Raw genomic sequence first — 20,870 nt, 5'->3', positions numbered from 1 at the left:
GGGAGCGGCGTGCGGGCGTGGGGCGAGATGGCGGCGGGAAGAGGAAAGCGTGAGGCGCTCCCGGCGGGAAAGGGGAAACGCGCCAGGACCGGCCCCAGCGCGGCAGAGGCAGAGGCGGCCCCGGCCGGAGCCCCGCAGGAATACAGCATCCCACCGCCCGTGTCCCAGGTACCGCCGGGAGAGCGCGCCTCCTCCCGAGGAGTTCGGCCTCCCCGGGGTGCCGGCGCTCGGGCTGCCTGCGGGAACACCGCTGCTTGGCTTAGTCAGAATCTTTTATAACGCCAGCGCGAGTAGGAGTAAGGCGGTGGTGTGGTGTGTCTGTGAGGGTACGCGGAGAGCGTTGTTCTGGTCGGTGTAAATAAGATGGGTTACCGTGATCTCAGAAGTGTTTGGAAGAGTTGGGTAATTCTGTTGTACACAAAAGGTATATGGAAATGGTGCCTGTTCCATTTAGGAGTCATCCCGAGGAGCGTTCAGTAATTGCGTTATAGGTTCCTTACAAGAAAAACAAAGAGTAGCACGTGTAGGGCAGAGATTTCGTCGGATGCTCGTGGGTAGGAAAAGCGGAATTGTGCTCTGGGGCTGTACCTGAGCTCATTTTGCAGGGAAGGAGAGGTGCTTTTTGTGAATAAGTGGCTTCTTAATACTGTGGTGCGAGGGAAAGGCTTTATCTGGGAGCACACTGGAGCAGGATGGAGGACAGTTCCTCCTGTAAAAGCAAGGCCCCTGCATTCTCTAGGGAAGCCACCGCTCTTGCTGGGTGGACAGATAATAACAAATGTGGGTTTTGTACTTACTGTCCGAACATTTATTTTTTGCTGTGTTGTAGTATTATTAAGGCTAGAAACTTCCCAGGTAACTTTTATGTCTTTTTCTTAGGGTAAATGGAAGAATAAGGAGCGAGTGCTGATATTCTCCTCTCGTGGAATTAATTTCAGAACAAGGCACCTAATGCAAGACTTAAGAACATTGATGCCTCACTCTAAAGCAGGTAGGGTTAAGCATCATTCCTAGGTTATATTTTCAGAATACTTTTAAACCAAGAACTTCTAGCAACCTGTTCTTTTTTTTTTGAATATGGTACATAAGTGTTTTAATGAAACTTGTATTTTAAGCAAACACCAAACCCCTTTTGAGCCAACAAATACAGGACTTGTCATATCTTAATATTTCCTGGGAAATTAATCCTGTGGTATCAGTCCTGCAAGTGCACAGTTTTGCTGCTATGCTTGTTTATTCCATAAGAGGACTGAAACCACTTGATGGTTAATCTTTCATTTATAAACTCGTAAAATTCTTGAAAAAGGACTGCCTGTTAAAAGAATGTCGTGTGTTAAATTGTCTTTCCAGCCTCATAAATGTTGTTCTTATTTTCCAGATACTAAAATGGACCGTAAAGACCAGTTATTTGTAATTAATGAGGTAACCAAGGATCTTTCTAGTGGTTATTTTCTTTTTTAAATTTTCTATGAAAATCCAGTGTGCAAGGGAAAAGGGCAGCCAAGTTCAGAGGATCTCATACTAGTTATAGGAGTTGTATAACTTCATAGGTGAAAATTATTGATATTTGAAAACACTTGTGTTAAAACAGGAAGTTGAATTTTGATTAATGAAACCAAAATTCAACTTCTAATTAAATGTATATTTTCATCATGAAGAAATAAAACCTATGTAGGTGAGAGGTGTAGCATAGTTCATACTTGAAGAATGCAGGACACAAATATGCAGCCAGCTCAAACAATGTAGTAGGACAGTGGTAGTCCTGAATGTAAGACGTAATGTTACATCTGTTGCTCTCAAGTTTATGCCTGGAGAGCTTATCAGGTTGTTGTAGCTTTAATGAAGTTATTTTTCTTTTTAATAATTATGTGAGGTTTGTCAACAAAACAAGCTCTTCAACTAAAGTTTTGGGATCATTAGGTGGAATTTATTAAGTCAAAACCTTTGCTTTTGAACATTCATAGTGATGAATGTGGAAAGTTTTTGGTAATATCTTCAAAATGTTTGTAAACAGCTAATTTGAACATCTTGTTTAGGTGTGTGAAATGAAAAACTGCAATAAGTGCATCTTTTTTGAAGCCAAAAAGAAACAGGATCTCTATATGTGGTAAGGAAATGTTACGTTTTGTTACATTTCTATATATAGCTGAAGATGCTTCAGTTTTAGCTTAAGTTTCTTACCGTAATAGTGAAGATGCATGAAATAGCGTTGCTTAGTTAAATCTGTTCTAATATTGCACTTCTGTGGATAGTGCAAGTTTACAATGCATGACCAGCTTTTGTAGACCGTTTACAGAAGTATGTTATAAAATTATTTAGAAAGCAGGCATTTATGAGTATGTTAAAGGAACTCGATAATGTTATGAAAGCAACCAAAATTACTTCAATACAGGAGTGAGGGTGCTGTGGAGTACTGTGGAAATCCAGCATACCTTCTGGCTGCTGTTAATGTTTTTCTTTTCTGTCTTCCCCACCCCCTGTCCTCTGCAGGCTTTCAAACACACCACAGGGACCATCAGCTAAATTCTTAGTGCAGAACGGTAAGCTGGTTGACATTATTGTGTTTGTACTCTTGCTTCTTTGTACAGTTTTCTGTAAGTACTAAAATGATACACCTTTTTAAAAATCACTGTAGTTCACACACTGGCTGAATTGAAGATGACAGGAAATTGCCTAAGGGGCTCACGGCCCCTCTTGTCTTTTGATCCAGTAAGTATAGTTTTCATTTCATTGGCTTTGCTTTTGTTCTCTTTGCATGACTATTGCATTTAGATTTGTGTGTAAAATTCAATTTTTATTTTTTGTAGATATTTGACAAGGAGCCACACTATGCCCTGCTAAAAGAATTGTTTATTCAGGTCAGTCTGTAGTTCTGCTGCCCAGTGTTTCTTCTTCATTGGAAATGTTTTCTGGCAACATACTTAAAAATCTCAAGTGTTTTTTCAAGTAGCAGTTTTACACTTCTAAACTTTCAAAAAGTCCTCAAGATATTTGGGTCATATTCTTAATATGACTTGAATACTTGTTCTTAAGTTTTGAATTTTGAAGTTTAACCTGGGATTGGGATCTTAGTAAATTAAAACGAATTTAAACTGGGCCATTTATGCTTGACCTCTTAAACTGTAGATACTCAGAAATGCTTCCTCTTATTACAGATATTTAGTACACCACAGTATCACCCCAAAAGCCAACCTTTTGTCGATCATGTTTTCACCTTCACCGTTACAGATGAGAGGATCTGGTTTCGGAATTACCAGGTTAGTGGTCTCGCTTAGCTCTTCAGAAGGAGCTCGGTGGAGTAATTTCATATCAAATCTATTAATTAAAATAAAGTGAGAAGAATCATTATTATTATTATTATTATTTGGGTATGCCAGTCTCTAGTGCTTCCAGATTCAGTCCTGAAATGACTTACCTTCTCCTGTATCTCTGGAGAAATCTGGTTCGATCAACCTGCATTCAGTGAGTTGTGGTTCTGTGATGGATGTCTTGGTAACGGGAAGTAGTACCCTACAAAGCCTACACTTTGCACTGTAACCTTACTTGCTGCTTTGACCCAAAGTGAGCTAGAGCTTACTTTCTAAAGGAGGAATTCACAAATACCTAGTACTCTCTAAAAGCTGGCTCGAACCTAAAAGACCTGCTTTATGTACAGAACTGGGTTTATACAAGTCTAGCTTATCAGCTTCAGGGGCACCATATCTCAGATTTAAATTCAGTTGTGCGTTACCACGTGTAAGGTGCCTACAAGTTCATATACTGCCATTTGATCCATGAGAATTTAAGAAAGTCTTCTTTTTATTGCAGATAATAGAAGAAGATGCATCTCTAGTAGAAATTGGGCCTCGTTTTGTCCTGAACCTCATAAAAATCTTCCAAGGTAGCTTTGGAGGACCAACTCTGTATGAAAATCCTCATTACCAATCCCCAAATATGGTAAGCAGTTCTTTGTTTTCTCTTTCATTCAGCAACTTATTTGAAAACCAATCTTGCAGTCTGTCTCTGCAGGAGCATCACACATGCCCTTCTCCAAGACCCTTCATAGAAAAGAGCCCCAACTGATAATAATTCGAGAACAGAGTAATTTTGTAATTTGTAATCCTGTGAGCATGGAATGAATGCAGAAGTGATGTCACTGAAAAGATGGCATTACACTGAGGATTTTGACCACTAAGCAGAGAAATTACCACATGTTTATTTAATACTGGGTTTCTTCCTATTGCTTATTTGAAACATGTTCAAATTTAAATTCTTACAGCATCGACGGCTGATAAGATTGTCAGTGGCAGCTAAGTTTAGAGAGAAACAGCATGTGAAAGAAGTGCAAAAGGAGAAGAAAAAAGCGAGTAAGGTCCTTGTTAAAGAAGATCCTACCGAAGTGGTCTTTGAAACTCCAGCTGAAGAAAAGCCGGTGGAAATACAGCTTGTGAAACCAGAGTCAAAGCCAATTGTTAAGGATAAAAAGAAACTACGCAAAATTCAGAGGAAGAAACAAAAAAAGCTATTCAGAACTGAAGCATCAGCATAAATGTTGCAAGGGTGGAAACTAGCTATATTGACATAATATTGTAAATAATTGTTTCTACAGGCAAAACTATTTGGAGTTCAGTTTTAAGTAAACAAAATATCCATTTCTTTATTAGGATTGCGTGTGTGTTCTTTTTTTGTCTTCTGGGATTCTGGGTTTTGAAAAATATCATGACATCCCATCCAACCCAGCCTTAAACGCTTCCATGGATGGGTTATCCACAATTGTGCTGGGCAACCTGTTTCTGTGCCTCCCCACCCCCACAGTAATTTTTTTTTTTCTCTAATACCTGAAGTCTGATTCCAAGCCACTGTCCTTGACTGATGTTAGTGAGTAGTTACAGATGTCTCTGGGGCTACTTTAAGTATCTTTAAGCTACTTCACAGTTCCAGACCTCAAGACCTGGTTCTTCCACTGACTAGTTCTGTCTCCCTGTGCACTTCCTCAACTTCCCTGTGCTTCAAGGTCTTGTTTGTGCTCTGCTTCTGTTTGATTCCTCTGTTTCATTTTCTGCTGTCTTAGTGCTGAACAGACACAGGTTCCAAAGAGGAAGCTGACATGTTAAGCGCTATCCCACCCAGCAGGGCAAGGGAAATTCAGTATGAGCTCTGCAACAAATGATCTGTGGGCCATCTGATTGGAAAGAAAGATGTGAATTTCCTCTGCACAGGCATGTGCTCAGTTCATGTGGTCTAATACATGATCACTAATGAGTTAGAAGAGATGCATGAGTATCATTGAGTCCAAGTTAACTCTTCACAGAACTATGTATCACCAAACCATATGACTACAGTCTTCATCCAGATCCTTCTTAACTCTTGACAGGCTTGGTGCCATGACTGCTTCCCTGGGGAGCCTGTTCCAGGAACTGACCACCCTCTGGGTGAGCAACTTTTTCCCAGTGTCCAACCTGAACTTTCCCTGATGCAGTACTGTTTCTCTGACGCAGGGTTTAACCGCACGGAGCTGCTCGCTCACTCTCCCCCAGTGGGATGGGGAAGAGAATCAGAAGGATGCGAGTGAAAACTCATGGTTTGAGATAAAGACTAATAGGTAAAGCAAAAGCCATGCATGCAAGCAAAGCAAAACAAGGAATTTATCTACTACCTCCTCTGTGCAGGCAGGTGTTCAGCCATTCCCAGGAGAGCCGGGCCCCATCACATGTAACTGTGACTCAGGAAGACAAATGTCATCATTCTGAATGTCCCCTGCTTTCTCTCTTCCAGCTTTGTATACTGAGCATGGTATGGAATAACCCTGTGGTTAGCTCGGGTCAGCTGTCCTGGCTGTGTCCCTTCCCAGCTTCTTGTGCACCTCCAGCCTTCTTGCTGGTGGGGTGGGGTGAGGAGCAAAAATGCCTTGACTCTGAGCAATAATGCAAACATCTCTGTTATTACCAACACTGTTTCCAGCACAGATCCAAAACACAGCTCCATGCCTGCTACTGTGAAGAAAATTAGCTCTATCCCAACCAAAATCCCCGTGAAAAAGATGTAGATGCAGTGAGGTCCCCCCAAAGCCCTCAAGACCTTTCTCTATCTTGGTTGTCCTCCTCCTGATAAACTCCAATATTTACACCCTTCTTCTATTGAGGTGATTCAAACTGCACACAATATTCCAAGGGAGCAGAGCAGAAAATCCCCTCCCTTGCCTGGCTGGCTGTGCTTTGCCTGATGCCCCTTAGGACACGACTGGCCCTCCTGGCTGCCAGGGCACTGCTGACTCATATTCAACCCATCATCTTTGGATCAGGCAGTGAGATCAGGACCTCTAGATCTCACAGTCTGATCCAAAGCTCTCTTCATGCAGTGCCCACTGATACACACTTGATCTAGAGAAAAAAGCAGCTTGGGCTACTCTAAGATCTCTGAAGAGTGCAGGTATCAAAAAGAAAATGTTACCTGACAACCTGAGAATGGGTGCTGTGCTGGCCATGCCCCCGAGCTCCTCAGCACCCACAGGAATCAGATATATCTGTATCAGAAACAGTGTGGCCAGCAGGACCAGGGAAGTCATTCTCCCCCTGTACTGGGCACTGGTAAGACTATACCTCTAGTACTTTGTCCAGTTCTGGGCCCCTCAATTCAGGAAGGACATTGAGGTGCTGGAGTGAGTCCAGAGAAGGGCAACGAAGCTAATGAAGCACAACGAAGTTTGAAGCACAAGTCTTATGAGGAGTGGGAATGTTTAGCCTGGAGAAGCAGAGGGTCAGGGGGGACCTTATCACTCCCTACAAGCACCTGGAAGGAGGTTGTAGCCAGGTGGGGGTCAGTCTCTTCTCCCAGGCAACTTGCAACAAGACAACAGGACACAGTCTTAAGCTGCACCAGGGGAGGTTTAGATTGGGCATTAGGAGGAATTTCTTCACAGAAAGGGTGATTAGACACTGGAGTGGGCTGCCCAGGGAGGTGGTGGAGTCACCGCCCCTGGAAGTGTTTTAAGGAAGAACTTAACGTGGCACTTAGTACCACGGTCTAGCTGACATGGTGGTGTTCGGTCACAGGTTGGACTCGATGATCACAAAGACCTTTTCCAACCCAAAGCATTCTGTCCTACCTGCTCAATTCGGTACCACGCGGCTCCACGGCCCACACACCCCTCCCAGCGAGGGCCGAGCGGCCCCGCCCTCCTCCCCGGCAAGCCTCCCCGCGGCGGGTGACAACAGCCCGCCGGTCCCGCCCCGCTCCTCCCTGCGCGGGGCGGCCGCGCCCGCTGCCCCGCCCCGCCGGCCGGCGCTTCCCCGCGGGTTGAGGTACCGCCACCCCGCCGCCGTCGCCATGAAGTGCCACTACGAGGTGCTGGGCGGTGAAGGCGCGACGCCGCCGAGGAGGAGCTGAAGCGGGCGTACCGCCGGCTGGCGCTGCGCTGGCACCCGGGTACGGCCGCGGCTCCGGGCGGCGGGGCCCGGCCGCCCCGGCTCCGCTCTGCCCCGGCCCGGGAGCCCGTGGGCCCCGGGCAGTCGCCTGACTCGGGTTGCCGGGGGCGGCGGGCGGGTTCGGCCGCTGTGCCGTGCAGGCGCTTACAGCAGTTTCGTTAAATTGCCCTGCAGATAAAAACCTCGAGAACGCGGAGGAGGCGGCGGAGCAGTTCAAGTTGATCCAGGCGGCGTACGACGTGCTAAGCGACCCCCAGGAGAGGGCCTGGTGAGCGGCGCTTGGCCTCGGAGAGGCTTAGTTAGGTCCTGTCTCTGCCTGGGCTTGGAATGTGCTGCCCTTGGGCCTTGTGGGAAGTCAGTGCGGGCATCCATGGGCAGGAGCAGCCCTCTTTAGGCTTTGGAAGGGTTGGGAGCCGTGCAGCCTTGCTGGAGAGGCACAGATCCGCACCCACGCCTTCCTTGCTGGAGGTGAAGGTGTGCTGGGCACCGAGGAGTACTCTGGGACACGCCAGTGTTGGCCTCTGTCTCCTCTCCCGGAGCAGGAGGCAGCTTGCACGGTATCACAGGTGCCCCTCTGTTCAGCCCTGCCGGCCTTGGCCAGGGCAAGCACGTGTTCAGTGTCCTTGGGGTGCTGCAGATGTTCGTAATGACGTACATTATGTTTCTGTAACAGTCCTATTCTGAAATACACACACACACACACATATTTAAGAGATTGACACTCTAAATGTCCTGTGTAGCTTGTTTTTCAAGTGGTCTGAAGCAGATTACGTAGCTAAAAACACCTGTGCTAAGTTTATCCTCTTTGAAAATACAGGACTGGTTTTCGGTTTTTATATACCAGTGTGTGATTTGGGGGTTTTTGAGTGTGTATAGGTATTAGATGGTTTAAATAATGTCCTACCTGTTTCTGAAGCATCTTGCTCAAATGTGATTGATCGCTAGCTGCCTGTTAAAAAAATTACTGCTGCAGATATTGCAGATAAAGTAACAGTAAGTAAACTGAAAGTCAAGATAGAATATTTACCGAGCCTGTCTTATTTTTCTCTCTGAGGACTTTGGATGTGAGAGCCAAATTACAGACACTGGGCTAAGCTATACACTGATGTAGTAGATGTACTTGCTAGCTTCCTAGCCCTGGAGAACGTCCCGTGTCTCTACCTGCTGGATGCTGTGAATTTTTTCTAGGTATGATAATCACAGGGAGGCTCTGCTGAAAGGAGGAGTTGATGGAGAGTATCAAGATGATAGTTTGGATCTGCTGCGCTACTTCACTGTTAGCTGTTACTCTGGATATGGAGATGATGAAAAGGTAATGAGTTAATTTAAGGTATCAATTTAAATTCCATTATAAGTGTTGTCATTTGTTTTGTATTGAAAAGTTATGTGTAGAATTATTAGCATGGGTAGTAATAACTGGACATTTAGGGAAGCTTTAATTCCTGCATGTTGTCTAATAATTACTTAATCATAATTTCCATCTAAGTCATACAACTGCGAAGTGTGTGTATATTATTTATTTATGTTATATAGTGAATCATGACAGAGATTTGCAATACCATCTGTTTATTCAGAAATACTTTTAACAGGCTAGAATGCTTCAGACTACAAAAAATGAATGTAACAAGAGTTCTTGGGAAAGGTGTGTTTCCTATAAATTAATTCCCTATCTCATTTTTTGACTCCTTGTTGAATTTTAAAATACTCACTATAAATTAAAAAGGTCCAGGTGATCAGAAGAACCTCCACCAGAGAAAATACTTTTTTGTCTTTGTGTTACTATACTAGGAGTCAGTTAGTAACATATTAAAAGAAGATAGGATACTTAATAAAGAATTTTATACTGGAACTTCCACAAAACCTGATCCTGTGCAAGTAGAAACTTATCACCATCTCCAGCATGCTGAAAATAACTTTTAAGTTTAGATTTGACTACAGCTGTGAGAGAGACAGAGACTGCATGAAGGAGATGGAAATAAAAGGCATGCGAGATAATGGAACTTGTTAAACAGAAGGGTCTTCCTGTCAAGAGCAAGTGCTTATGAGGCCTTTACCCCGGTTTTGGGTTGCTTTTGCAGAATTGTAGTATTTCTCTAAAATACACTCCTGCACCTGACCATTTGTATATCTGTTATTGAGCCATTCAAAATGAGTCAGATTGATTGATTGATTAATGGATTGATTTGATTTTTTTCAGGGATTCTTCGCAGTCTATCGACAGGTTTTTGAAAAGATTGCAAAAGAAGAGATGGAATACATGACCCAGGAAGATCCTGAAGAATTCCCTATGTTTGGATATTCCCAAAGTGACTATGATACGGTAAGAGCAAGTGTAAATCTGAACTGAAGGTAATGGAGTTAAGCCATTACTTTGTTCCACACTGAAATGAAAGGAAAGGCTCTCGCTGATCTCTGAAGTGAATACAAAACCATATATCTGGTATTTTCTACTATTGTAGACCATTACTATAAAGGAAGTGCTTGTGCTTTAATTTGTAGTGTTTTGGTGAATTAAAATTGGTATTTCCTGTTGGACTATAGTATTAGCCAGGCCTTTAGGGTAAGTTGCCAGACAAACATTTCACGAGGCCAACCATAATTATGCCAGTGGAACTTAAATGGAGTGCAAGACCTGTAAAACAAAAGAACAGATGTTTGCTTCCTGATGAGAGCAGTTTACCAATATTTAACATAACTTACATTACAGAAAGGGATGTTGAGATAATTTTTTCCAGTATAGGAAAACTGCACAGCACTTACTGCATAGCACAGGATATAGAAAATAGATGTGGTGGTTGACCTGCAGTGTTGAGCTCCCACTATGATTACCTTGTCATCTGCAGTTAGCCTGTAGTAAGATTTGATTCTGAAAATAGTGCATGCTTTCCTTTGTGAAATAAGAAAAGAAAATGCATAGGGGACACCTGAATTCTTGTCATCTGGTTTGCCAACTATTTGTTATATTCTGTCAGACTTAGAATTCTTTTTTGAGGTTACCAGTATTCCTGTGTTGAAATTAAATAATGAAATAATAACAGTTTTCCTAGGGAATAACTGCACGGTATTAAGTGTACTCAAATGTTGCCTCTAGTCTGCTCCCTGTCACCTTTACTGTATGGCCAATTATTTATGAAATTTAAATTAATACATGCCTTAGAAGTTAGTAACTTCAATGGTATAAAACTTGGCTGGAGTTGGAAACAAAAGTTACAAATCAAACTTCTTATGAAGTGTCAGAATGGGTGTTTAGATGCCAGAACAGTTTAACAAGTGGAAATCTTTCCTAGGGAGAATATGTAGTGTCTCTTAACCAGCTAAAATCTGTCTCTTAATGGAGTTATCTTGAAACATCTTCTGGAAACTCCTTGTTTTGAATCTATGGCATAGATATGATTATAGACTCAAAGTGGCTTTTATGCTGTCAATTAATAATTGCAAAAAGGGCTGGAATTCTAGGTTTAAAATCTGCCTTATTCACGCTGTTCTGGAAGCAGAGTGCTCCCTTTTTTTTTTCCCCTAGGATTCATAGAGATATTTAGTAGCAAATAGCCTCTGTTCAGTAGGAAGAGATTACACTATCAGAGGATTCCAGCATTGCACTGCTCACTGATCTACTCAGTGGGAGTACTGTGGGAAAAGTTTTAGAAGGGAGCTACAAAAACTCCACAGAGGCTTCAAAATCTGTAATGTGAGTGCTCTCTAGTTTGGTCTATTCAGTGAATTCACAAGAAACTTGAGAGGCAGCTTGATCAGTGCCAGGCAGCCAGGAAAGGTACTCGTAAAGCCATGAGTTCACAAGCCTTCATGGGAAGAGCAGACTTATAGGTCAATTAGATGCAGAAACAACAGTGATTAGCTCCAAGTGTGAGTAGTAGGCAAAGCAAAATCCACCTGGGAGTCCAGCAAGAGCTGCTGTACAGGCTGCTAGAGAATATCAGAGATGTGCTTGTATTTCAGATTGTTAAGGTAGCTGCTGAGAAGGAGGAGAGTCTCAGCTCATACAGCTGGTGAAGCGGAGGATGATCCCTGTCATCAGCTGATGGCTGTGCATCCTTTTACACAGAAGTATCTGAAGTAGAAATCTTCTGAAGTAGAAATCTGAGATAGGTAGTCTAATCTCACTTGGGTTATTGGATGAAAAATATGAATGTATGGTAATTATAGAGCTGGGTTTTTGTGATAGCAGATAAAAACTGCAGTGACTTAACCTGCCAGAGGCCACAACCATGAACTTTGCATGTACATGGGCTGCTGGAAGTTATTTTTGAGGTGTTGATAGTTGTAGTCCGTGTGAATAACAATGGCAGAAGGAGAAGAGGAATCACTATAAGAAGAGATATTAAACTGCTAGGTTAAATTCTTCTATGAGGTATCCCAAAATATGAGGAGTAGCGCATATAGGATCAAGTAGTAAAAGGAAAGATTGATGGGGCAAGTAATGTAAGAGTTTAGACATATCGTGATTACTGAATATACATAATGCAGAAGGATGATAATTATTTGGAGAGAAATAGAGAACAAACCCAAAGTAATTATTATGCCACATTATTAATCTAGCACTTACTAGTGAATAGTAAAAGGAAGAAGATAAGTAAAGAGCACTTTTTCTTTGATGCGAAAGCTACAGGGCATAATTTTAACAGGCAGTTGTATAGTTTGCTAACAAAACAGGAGCCCTTCACATAGCTCCTTGTTAAACTGTTCAAGTGAAGACTCTGTCCTGTTGTATCATCAAGGGCAATTAATTTCTGTCTTGTTCTGGATACAGAGAGAGTATACAGGGAAGAAATAGCAGTATGTGCCTGTGTTTGTTTTACTGCTTTTTTTATGCTGGTCACTGGCTGCTGTTGGAAATGTATGACCAACCTTTGGTGTAATTTAATGTAGTGGTTCATAGCAATCTGTGCATATACCAGCTTGTGGACAGCAAATCTTATTCTGATTGTGCTTTTCAGTTTGACAGGAAAAGCAGAGCACAGCTAAGTAACTGGCCACTGGTGTCGGCATGATCCAATCCTGCAAGGGAATGTTTTTAGAAGTTGCAGTTTGTAATAGTTTAGACAAGGTTGTAGAATTGACACACTTTCAGACTTTAAGAATGATATTAGAGATTTCTTTAAACCTTCATGTGACTTATTTATACTCTGAGGTGAAACTGTGACCTGTGTGGAAGTTAAGAACAAAACTGTTACAGAAGTCCTGAATTATTTGTATGGTTTTTGTGTTTCCCCTGCTAAACAAGTGACTTATTTAATTTTTTTTTCTTACAGGTAGTCCACCCTTTCTATGCATATTGGCAAAGTTTCTGTACTCAGAAAAACTTTGCTTGGAAGGAAGAATATGACACACGAAAAGCCTCAAACCGCTGGGAGAAACGAGCTATGGAGAAAGAGAACAAGAAAACGAGAGAGAAAGCAAGGAAAGAGAGGAATGAACTGATCCGTCAGCTAGTGGCCTTTATTCGTAAGAGGGATAAAAGAGTACAGGCACACAGAAAACTTGTAGAAGAACAAAATGCAGAAAAAGCTAGGAAAGCAGAGGAATTTCGGAGGCAACAGAAGCTCAAACAAGCCAAGTATGTAAACGTGGAACAAATCTTTTTAGCTTGGAGAAACTATCCATGACGATACAGTATAGAGTTAAGATTCCTCTCCATTTGCTCTTCTAAGCATGCTTGAAAATTTTAGGTATTAATTTTGGTCTTAAGTCTGAACTTTTTAAAACTTAAGTGTCTGCATTATACTGACCTGTAGAGATCTAAGGTAACTGGAGAATAATTATCTGGGTGCTGCGGGTGAGTGGCTGAAATAGCACAGAACCCAGTGTGGTTTTACTTAGCTAAGTAAGATTTAATAGTTATTGTTCCTTTAAAGAAGAAAGAAGGTAAGTTTTAGAATGAGGAAGAACAGGACTATGGCAGCCTGGACTTATATCAGCTCCATCTGCCTTTAGCAGGAACTGTACCTGCTAAAAAGAAAGTGAGAGAAATGAACTTGTTTTTGCTTTTCCATTTAACTCCTTGGAAGGGACCCTTTTATTGAACTAAATGCAGTTTTTGATGTTTTTATTTTTCCCAAAATAGGAAGAAGTGGTCTCTCGAGTGTAAATACAATTTTTTCAACTGGAAGAACTTTTTGCTTGCATTATGGGAAGGAGGAGCTTAAATTCTTAAGAGTGCACTAGCAAAATAACAACATACCAATTAAAATTTATATAATAATTAAAATATATAGATATATATATAATTTTTATATATATATATATAAATATATATATATAAAAAAAAATATAAGTATATATATAAATATATATATACTTATATATGCATATATGTCCCTTTAGGGACACTGAAACAGAGTTAGTCATTTTCTGACAAGTTACTTGATAAATTTGAGTTCAGAAGCCAGCTGGAGCAAAATTCAGCTGTCCTGTGATGCACTGATTGATAACTTGGGCCACTCTTAGTTTGGGAAAACTGAGCTGGTACATTCCCACAGTGGACAGTCAAGGAGTAATGTGCTTGTGGATTCTGTGGTCTGTATTGTTCGTGAGTTTGGATCTTACAGCAGGATTGAGCTCGCTTCCTTGCCGTCAGCTTGATACTGACCATGCTGCACAGCATGTCCTGCCTGAAATTCAAGCAGGACCCACCTACATTAATATTTCTGCTTGCAGCGTAGATGTGATCATTGACATCATAAATTAACTGCTCAGATTTCCAGGCTCTACATTGTTTTCTCCATCATAATAGGTTCAGAATTTTCCTCCTGCAGTACCTGAGAAGAACAAGTTATCTTTAAGTAACACTGTTTCTGTAGTTCCCATCTCATAGACACAGTGTAGCAGTTACTGTATTATTCTACTCGCAGGCTTGCTGAGCAGTATAAAGAGCAGAGCTGGATAACTATGTCAGATCTGGAGAGAGAGTTGCAAGAGATGGAGGCACAATATGAAAAGGAATTTGGAGATGGATCAGATGGTGAAGAGGAATTAGAAGAACAGGAGACAAAAGGCATTGAAGGTATGGTATGTGAGGAGGTGATCTCTATTGAGTCATTGCAGCCTGAGTGTTGGCTCACTTACAGCCCCAGACTCGCAGTTCTGACTGTAGTGCAATGCTCTACCTCCTGCTGAGGGTGTCAGGATAGCGACTCTCTGGTGTTTTCCTTTGAACATGAGAAGAAATCAAACCACAGCTGTTAATTTATTCTAATATATGATTTGGTGAAGTAGGCTTGATCTGTTTGTGTGTCAGTAATACTGAAGAAGTTGAATGTCAGTGCTGTGACTATTTTCTGGGGCTTAAAGAGCAGCTTGCTCAAAAATTGCTCATCTGACTTTGTCTCTCTGATCCCCACTGATCTCTTCAGACAAACTGAATGATGAAACTGGAGAAGCTGAATTTGTTGATGATCTGTACTGCCCTGCTTGTGACAAATTTTTAAAAAGTGAGAAAACGTAAGTGCTTGTGGATGGGGACTTGGGGGTGGGAGTGTTGGGTATTAACCTCTTTAAAAACGCATTTTAAAGACTTTTTAACGTCACATAATGGTCAGTGTTGTCTATCCAGTAGAGACATTGTCAGTGCAGAAATTTCCATACTTTGCAGTGATGGATAATAGGCTAGTTATTAATTTATATGTAAATATAACAGTGTTTGCTCACAGCAACCTGCAGTAATGATCTGGTCTTTACAGCATGAAGAATCACGAAAAATCAAAGAAGCATCGAGAGATGGTAGCACTGTTACGACAGCAACTGGAAGAGGAAGAAGGAAAATTTCCTGTGTCTCTGGATGATGCAAACGAAGTAAATACCAAAGAGGAGGAAGAAACAGAAGATATGCCCAAGCAGAAGTACTTTAAATTGGTTTTAATGTTATTGTGACTCATGATTTAATAAGTCTTGGTGGCCCTCAGAGGGAGCTTCTGATGATTTGCAGTTGCATTGGAACTCTCTCAGTATTGTGCAATTTGAAATACTTTGTAGCATCAGAGCTCCAGTGAAACGCATGCATTAGTGTGACTGCATTCAAATGCTGTAGAATAGTAGTCTTGTGTTATCTCTGCTGCTTAAAGTTATATGTTAAGGAAAAGAAGGGATTGCTGTTTTTCAAGGAGGGGAACTTGCACAGAGACAGTGCTTATTGATTTGGTACTTTCTGTCAGTTGGTTGCTGGCATTTCAGGAAAGTGAGTGTGCTTAGAATCAGAATTGATGAAGTTGTACAACTTCATTTTTAAAACGGCCAGAGCAAAATCCCAGCTAACTCACTCGTATCTTCAGGCTTAGTCTGAGCAGAATAAATGTTTTACTAAATGCAATGAGTAGTTTAGGAGACCTATTGTTTTAATTTCAGGCATGACTAATTCTCTGTGCCTACTGCCTCCGTAATACCATGTTTAGAAGATAAGGGAAAAAGGTAGCTTGGCACTAGTTTGTTGTTTTTTGTGGTTTTTTTCATGGAAAAAGGTATTTTTAAATTCTTATCTTTACAGACTCTCAAAGAAGCAGAAGAAGAAACAGAAAACAATGAAGGTATGTAGTCATATAATGATACTCAGGGAACTTTACAACCTGGTTTTGTTATTTCCTAACTTGATTTTTTTTTGTCCTGTGAAATAGGAGAACTTGAAATTCCACTTGAAGATTGTTTTAAGATATTTTTAATTATTCTTTGACTTCAGAATAATTTTTATTACACTTTATTATAATAAAATATGATCATAGTCTTGTAGACCTCACTTTGTTCTGTTTGTGCAGATTTTAATATGTGGTGCTGGCTCTAAAAAGGCTACAGCTGGAAGTATAAGGAAAATAGATGGAAATAGGCAGATAGGGAGAATGCAAGGAATTAATCAGAAAGACCAGCAGTGGCCTTAGTGCATTAACAGCTCAGTTTGATGTTGCTTTTGGCTTTGTTGCAGGAGCTGGTATAGTGTATTGTCTGTTAATGTCTAATTTGGGGTGGGGAGTGAAAAGACTAACACTGTACTGGCATCCTACCGTGACTGTAGCTGTTGGAATGAACATATCCATTCTACCTTTCACTTCAACTGTAAACAACAATCTGTTGTATTCCAGCATCTGAGTCTGTGCATGATATGACAGATTCTCTGCCAACAGCAGCAGGTGAAATTCACCAGCTTCAAGGTGTTTCAGGCTTAAGTGGCAGGAGTGCCATAGTGAGCACACTTTTCTGTCTGCTTTCCTCAAGTTTTATTCTTTTCAAGCATTACCTCTTCTCTACTTAGTCCTCAGTCCTACCTTTGTCCCAGTGAACTGTCTGTACCAGATCCTGCCTCTTCCATCCCTTCCCAGGATCATCTTCTGTCTTTCCCCAGCCTAACCCCTCTAGTCTCCTCTGTTCACCTTCTCTGCCCTCTCCCACTCTATTATTCTCTCTTGTCCTCAGGAAACTTCCCTGAGATTTCCAAGCAACTCACTTCACATTGGTTGGTCCAGTTCATAGTCAAGTCAGTATTGGCTTGACCTTCATGTTTCCATGCTGGCCAAAAGGCTCGGGTTAATTCTTTTCTACTCTGTGTGAGATCAGAAAGGCTGTTCTCAACCATAGGTGGCGTACAGGCACCGTGGCTCTGTTCCTTCAGTTTGGGAACGAAGCCTGCTGCAGCCTGGACAGTAGGTGCCACTCTTGCACAGCAGGAGCTGAAATCTTGTGCAGAGAGATCCTAACCTCCATCCTCTGTCAGGTGTTATGGAGTACAGGGAATCGTTGTGGGTTTTGTTTTCTTTTCCTGAAGCTTGATTAACCAAGTTTTTTGAGGTAGCCAAGACTCTGCGCTAGAGGTGAAAGAGTTGCATTAATGTAGCATTAGGGCAAATTTGTTGTCCTGCTTTTGGGAGCTTTGCTGTTTTGCTTCAGGCAGGGGGTTGATATTTTGCTGAAATGTTTGTATTGAGTCTAGTCTGGTAAGTGGAAAAGGCTGCCAGTGTTTCTAATGTTAGGGAAGAAAAAAACAGTGCATCTATCCAGTTTCAGTCAGTGCAGTTATTTTGGCTCAAGTGTCCTGATGCAGGTGTCTGGCACAGGAAACTTTAGTCTGAATAATTAAGCTTTTGTGAAATTACAAGACAAGCCACTATATGTGACATGAGACATGGTAGTCAGCATGGGCTGAGCTTTGCGTATAATTAAATTCCCCCCTCCTGTAGTTTTAGAGGCTGTTTTATTGGTGTTTCTTCCCTTCACCACAGGTGTCCTCATCTTTCAAAACAGGAGAACTAAGGTTTTATCTGTTACAATCTCACTGAAAACACACAGTAAAATTAAGAGGGTCCATGGCTTTCTCTTCTCCCCACCCACTCATGTTTGAGGTAAATGAGTATAATACTATAAACATGGTCACTAATGAACTGAAAGTATTTAACTTGCATTTCCTCTGTTTGGACAGAGTTACGAGGACTCTCTTGATCAGAGTGCTGATGAAGAAACAGTTGAACAAAAGGAGGTGCCCAGCATGGACAAAGACAGTGGCTCAGCAGAGGAGTTGGTAAAAGATGGCCAGGGATGTGCTGTGTCAGAGTACACAAGCACTACAGATGATGGCAACCAAGAGAATGAAACAAAAAGTGAAGTAAAAAGGTGCGTTGGGTCAAAATATTGCAGTCACTGTGTCATTTTGTGTCATGTTAGATACTGTCAAACAAGTCCAAATTTACAAATGTGAACTGTGGAGGCTACTCTAAAGCAGGTTTGAATAAATATGATACTAAACAAAGAGTGTAGGACCTTCTTTGGAACGTCCTTTGCGTTTGACTGCAATCACTGCCATATCACTTACCAATTGCTGATTCAACGTACTGAGATCAACAACTGATTGTATAAAGTAAATAATTCTTTTTCTGGATGCACGTGCATTGTGTTTTGTGAAGGAAGAACACGGGAAAGCAGCAGGGAAACTGACAACTGAAAAGCATCAGAAGCTCGTGAGAACTGAATGTTCCTATGCACTGATTTTGGTTTCTTTTTGTCTATTAGCAGCACTAAGCCTAAAGGGAAGAAAGTCAAGGATGCAAAAAAGTGTTCTAAGGCATCTTCAGGGAACCCAGCAATGGTATGTCAAATTACTTACACTATTTAAAATAGAACAATAGAATTGTTAAGGTTGGAAGGGACCTTAAAGATCATCAAGTTCCAACCCCTCTACCATGGGCAGGAGCACCTTCCACTAAGACCAGGTTGCTCAAAGCCCCATCCAGCCTGGCCTTGGACAATTCTACAGGATGGGGAATCCACAGCTTCTCTGGGCAACCTGTTCCAGTGCCTCACCACCCTCAGAGTAAAGAATTTCTTCCTAATACCTAATCTAAACCTACTCTCTTTCAGTTTAAAACCACTACCCCTTGTTCTGTCATGCTCTGCACATTTAAAAAGTCCCTCTCCCTCCCCTTTATAAGCCCCCTTAAGGCACTGAAAGGCTGCAGTGAGGTCTCCCTGGAGCCTTCTCTTCTGCAGGCTGAACAACCCAGCTCTCTCAGTCTGTCTTCATAGGAAAGGTAAAATATGATGGTCATATTACTACAAACAATGCTGGTTGTTTTGATCGCCTCTAGTCCACAAATTCTATTCCTGTGTTTTTATTAGAAGCTAGGAGACTGGAGCTCTTGTCCCTGCAGAGAAAAGCAGGACTAAGCTTCAGTTCTAAGAGATTTGCTAAAGTTGCTAAAGTTCTGTATCCAAGGCAGTTCAAATAAATTAAATAACTGAGGACAAAGCTGTTCTCACCAGGTAAGTGACAGGCAGTAATATATGCATCTTTCCCAGTATTGATGCTTCCCAGAGACAGCAAAATTCTATAGTAACTACAGCAAGGACATACTAAATTCACTACATCTCAGAGCCCAAAGAATTATACAGTCAGGTGAGGTCAAAAGTATTCTTTACCTTGAATTGGATTGGCAAGGCTTCCATTGTTGTTCTTGGTTTTACTTAGACTTCTTTGAAGTATCAAGAAGTTATATTTGCATTTTTAAAAAAAAATACATATATTTATTTGTTAATCAGTATTGGTGATAGAAACAAAGAGCTTATTCACATTTCATAGTCTAAGTGAAACTGCGTATGACAGATTGGTGTACTACGCTTATTACATATTTAGTATGAATGTGAAGCATTCTGGGTTTTTTTATCATTGCAGAATGAAGTTTCCATCATCTGTGTAACCTGCAACTGTACATTTCCATCCCGAAATAAATTGTTTGAACACCTAAAAGCCACAAACCATGCAAGAGCAACATCCACATCAGTTGCAAATGAAGCTGTAAACACCAGAAACAAAAAAGAGAAACGCAAAAACAGATAGGACTTTGCTACACTGACAGTCTTCAGCATTGTAAATTAAAACTCTCTCAAAACTGAAACATGCACATTGCCTATGTCTGGAGATTAACAAAGAAAGCAGGTATCAATTTGGGAAAAAATGAAGATGCAACAAAAGGAATAGCATCTTGTGAAAGAACCTGTGTTTTCTTTTGGCTTTATCAGCCTTTTTTAATTACAGAGTGGTTTGGTGGCACGGCCGAGGCAGGGGCTCCTTCCAGTGAGCCACCTGGTCTAAAGCCCCTTAACCTCGCAGTGCCTTTCACTCTGAGGATGGGGATAGTAACTCAAAGCTACTCACTTTGTATTCCTATAGAAGCCTGCATGGATTAAGTACCAGCAGATGGGAAATAATAAATTATTTTAACTCTTGTGTGGCTGTTTCTCTTTTGAGAGGGCTTATCTCAGGGTGCATGTAGCCAGTAGCAGGGCCTGTAGTTCTCTGGTCCTCTATCAAAGATGAAACGTAACCAAGCCATGGAGAAACACAGGATTTTTTTCTGCCATCCTTAAATTACTTATTACATTAGGCAGCAGACAGAAGGGAAAGAGTAACATGACAAAGCTGTTTAATCAGTTTTGACAACTGCTATTTGTTTTGTACGTCTACCTCCATGCCAGGCGTTGGAAAAAATGTCTAGTGGAAGAGTCTCGTTGGAATAAGTGAGGGAGAAAAAAATGAGTGGCATAAATAAATTAATTTGTTCTGATTTCTAATAAAAAAACATGGCACTTTTGTTTGAATGCTTAATCTACCTGAACTTGAGTAGCACTTGAAAAAATGGTGGGATAACAAACATCTGATTTTGGAGTGGAATCGGATTATACACAGGAGTTGCCAACACAGTTGAAGAAGGCAGTGCTCCCCACAAGGGCTGTACAATATTGTTTAGGAAACCTGTAGAAGGAGATTCCCAGAGGCACTGATACTGTGTTACTTAAGTTCCTCTAAAGGTTCAGTTTATCACAAAAAGCGGATTCCCCAAGAATACTCTTCCAAGACCCCAAGTTGACATGGTACTTTATTGGGTCAAGGAATTATTCAAATGTTAAAATTTGAATTAAAGTGAAATTCTAAATGCCTGGTTCTTGCTGACTATCCACAACGCCTGTTTGTTTTTTTAA

The 20,870-nt window shown here is 41.4% G+C and overlaps 2 protein-coding genes across 2 annotated transcripts; both read left to right on the top strand.

Annotated features, from left to right (window-relative positions):
- The first annotated feature begins 3 nt into the window (after window positions 1-3).
- On the top strand, window positions 4-4,661 carry BRIX1 (biogenesis of ribosomes BRX1). The gene is made up of 10 exons (XM_008932107.4): window positions 4-168; window positions 880-991; window positions 1,379-1,422; window positions 2,037-2,107; window positions 2,491-2,540; window positions 2,636-2,709; window positions 2,808-2,858; window positions 3,156-3,257; window positions 3,808-3,936; window positions 4,259-4,661. The coding sequence occupies exons 1-10, from the start codon at window positions 28-30 to the stop codon at window positions 4,526-4,528; spliced, it is 1,044 nt and encodes a 347-aa protein (XP_008930355.4). The 5' UTR covers window positions 4-27; the 3' UTR covers window positions 4,529-4,661.
- A 2,644-nt stretch (window positions 4,662-7,305) lies between these two features.
- Window positions 7,306-20,482, top strand: DNAJC21 (DnaJ heat shock protein family (Hsp40) member C21). Its single transcript, XM_029961531.1, is given in 13 exon segments — window positions 7,306-7,335; window positions 7,338-7,404; window positions 7,578-7,671; window positions 8,592-8,715; window positions 9,601-9,723; window positions 12,674-12,978; window positions 14,273-14,424; window positions 14,774-14,861; window positions 15,101-15,259; window positions 15,901-15,940; window positions 17,818-18,008; window positions 18,405-18,480; window positions 19,564-20,482. Coding segments are annotated over 13 exon segments (1,614 nt in total). The 3' UTR covers window positions 19,729-20,482.
- The last annotated feature ends 388 nt before the right edge of the window (window positions 20,483-20,870 follow it).

The sequence above is a fragment of the Manacus vitellinus genome, unplaced genomic scaffold (genome assembly GCF_001715985.3).
Source record: "Manacus vitellinus isolate BGI_N305 unplaced genomic scaffold, ASM171598v3 scaffold_36_pilon, whole genome shotgun sequence".
Lineage (NCBI taxonomy): Eukaryota > Metazoa > Chordata > Aves > Passeriformes > Pipridae > Manacus > Manacus vitellinus.
The sequence above is the reverse complement of the archived record's forward strand: the minus strand, read 5'-3'. Positions and strand labels throughout refer to the sequence as shown.

Coding starts and splice junctions, on each gene's coding strand:
- BRIX1 (XM_008932107.4), top strand. CDS start 28: ATGGCGGCGGGAAGAGGAAAGCGTGAGGCGCTCCCGGCGGGAAAGGGG. Junction 1,423..2,036: donor AGTTATTTGTAATTAATGAG/GTAACCAAGGAT, acceptor CATCTTGTTTAG/GTGTGTGAAATGAAAAACTG. Junction 3,258..3,807: donor TCTGGTTTCGGAATTACCAG/GTTAGTGGTCTC, acceptor TTTTTATTGCAG/ATAATAGAAGAAGATGCATC.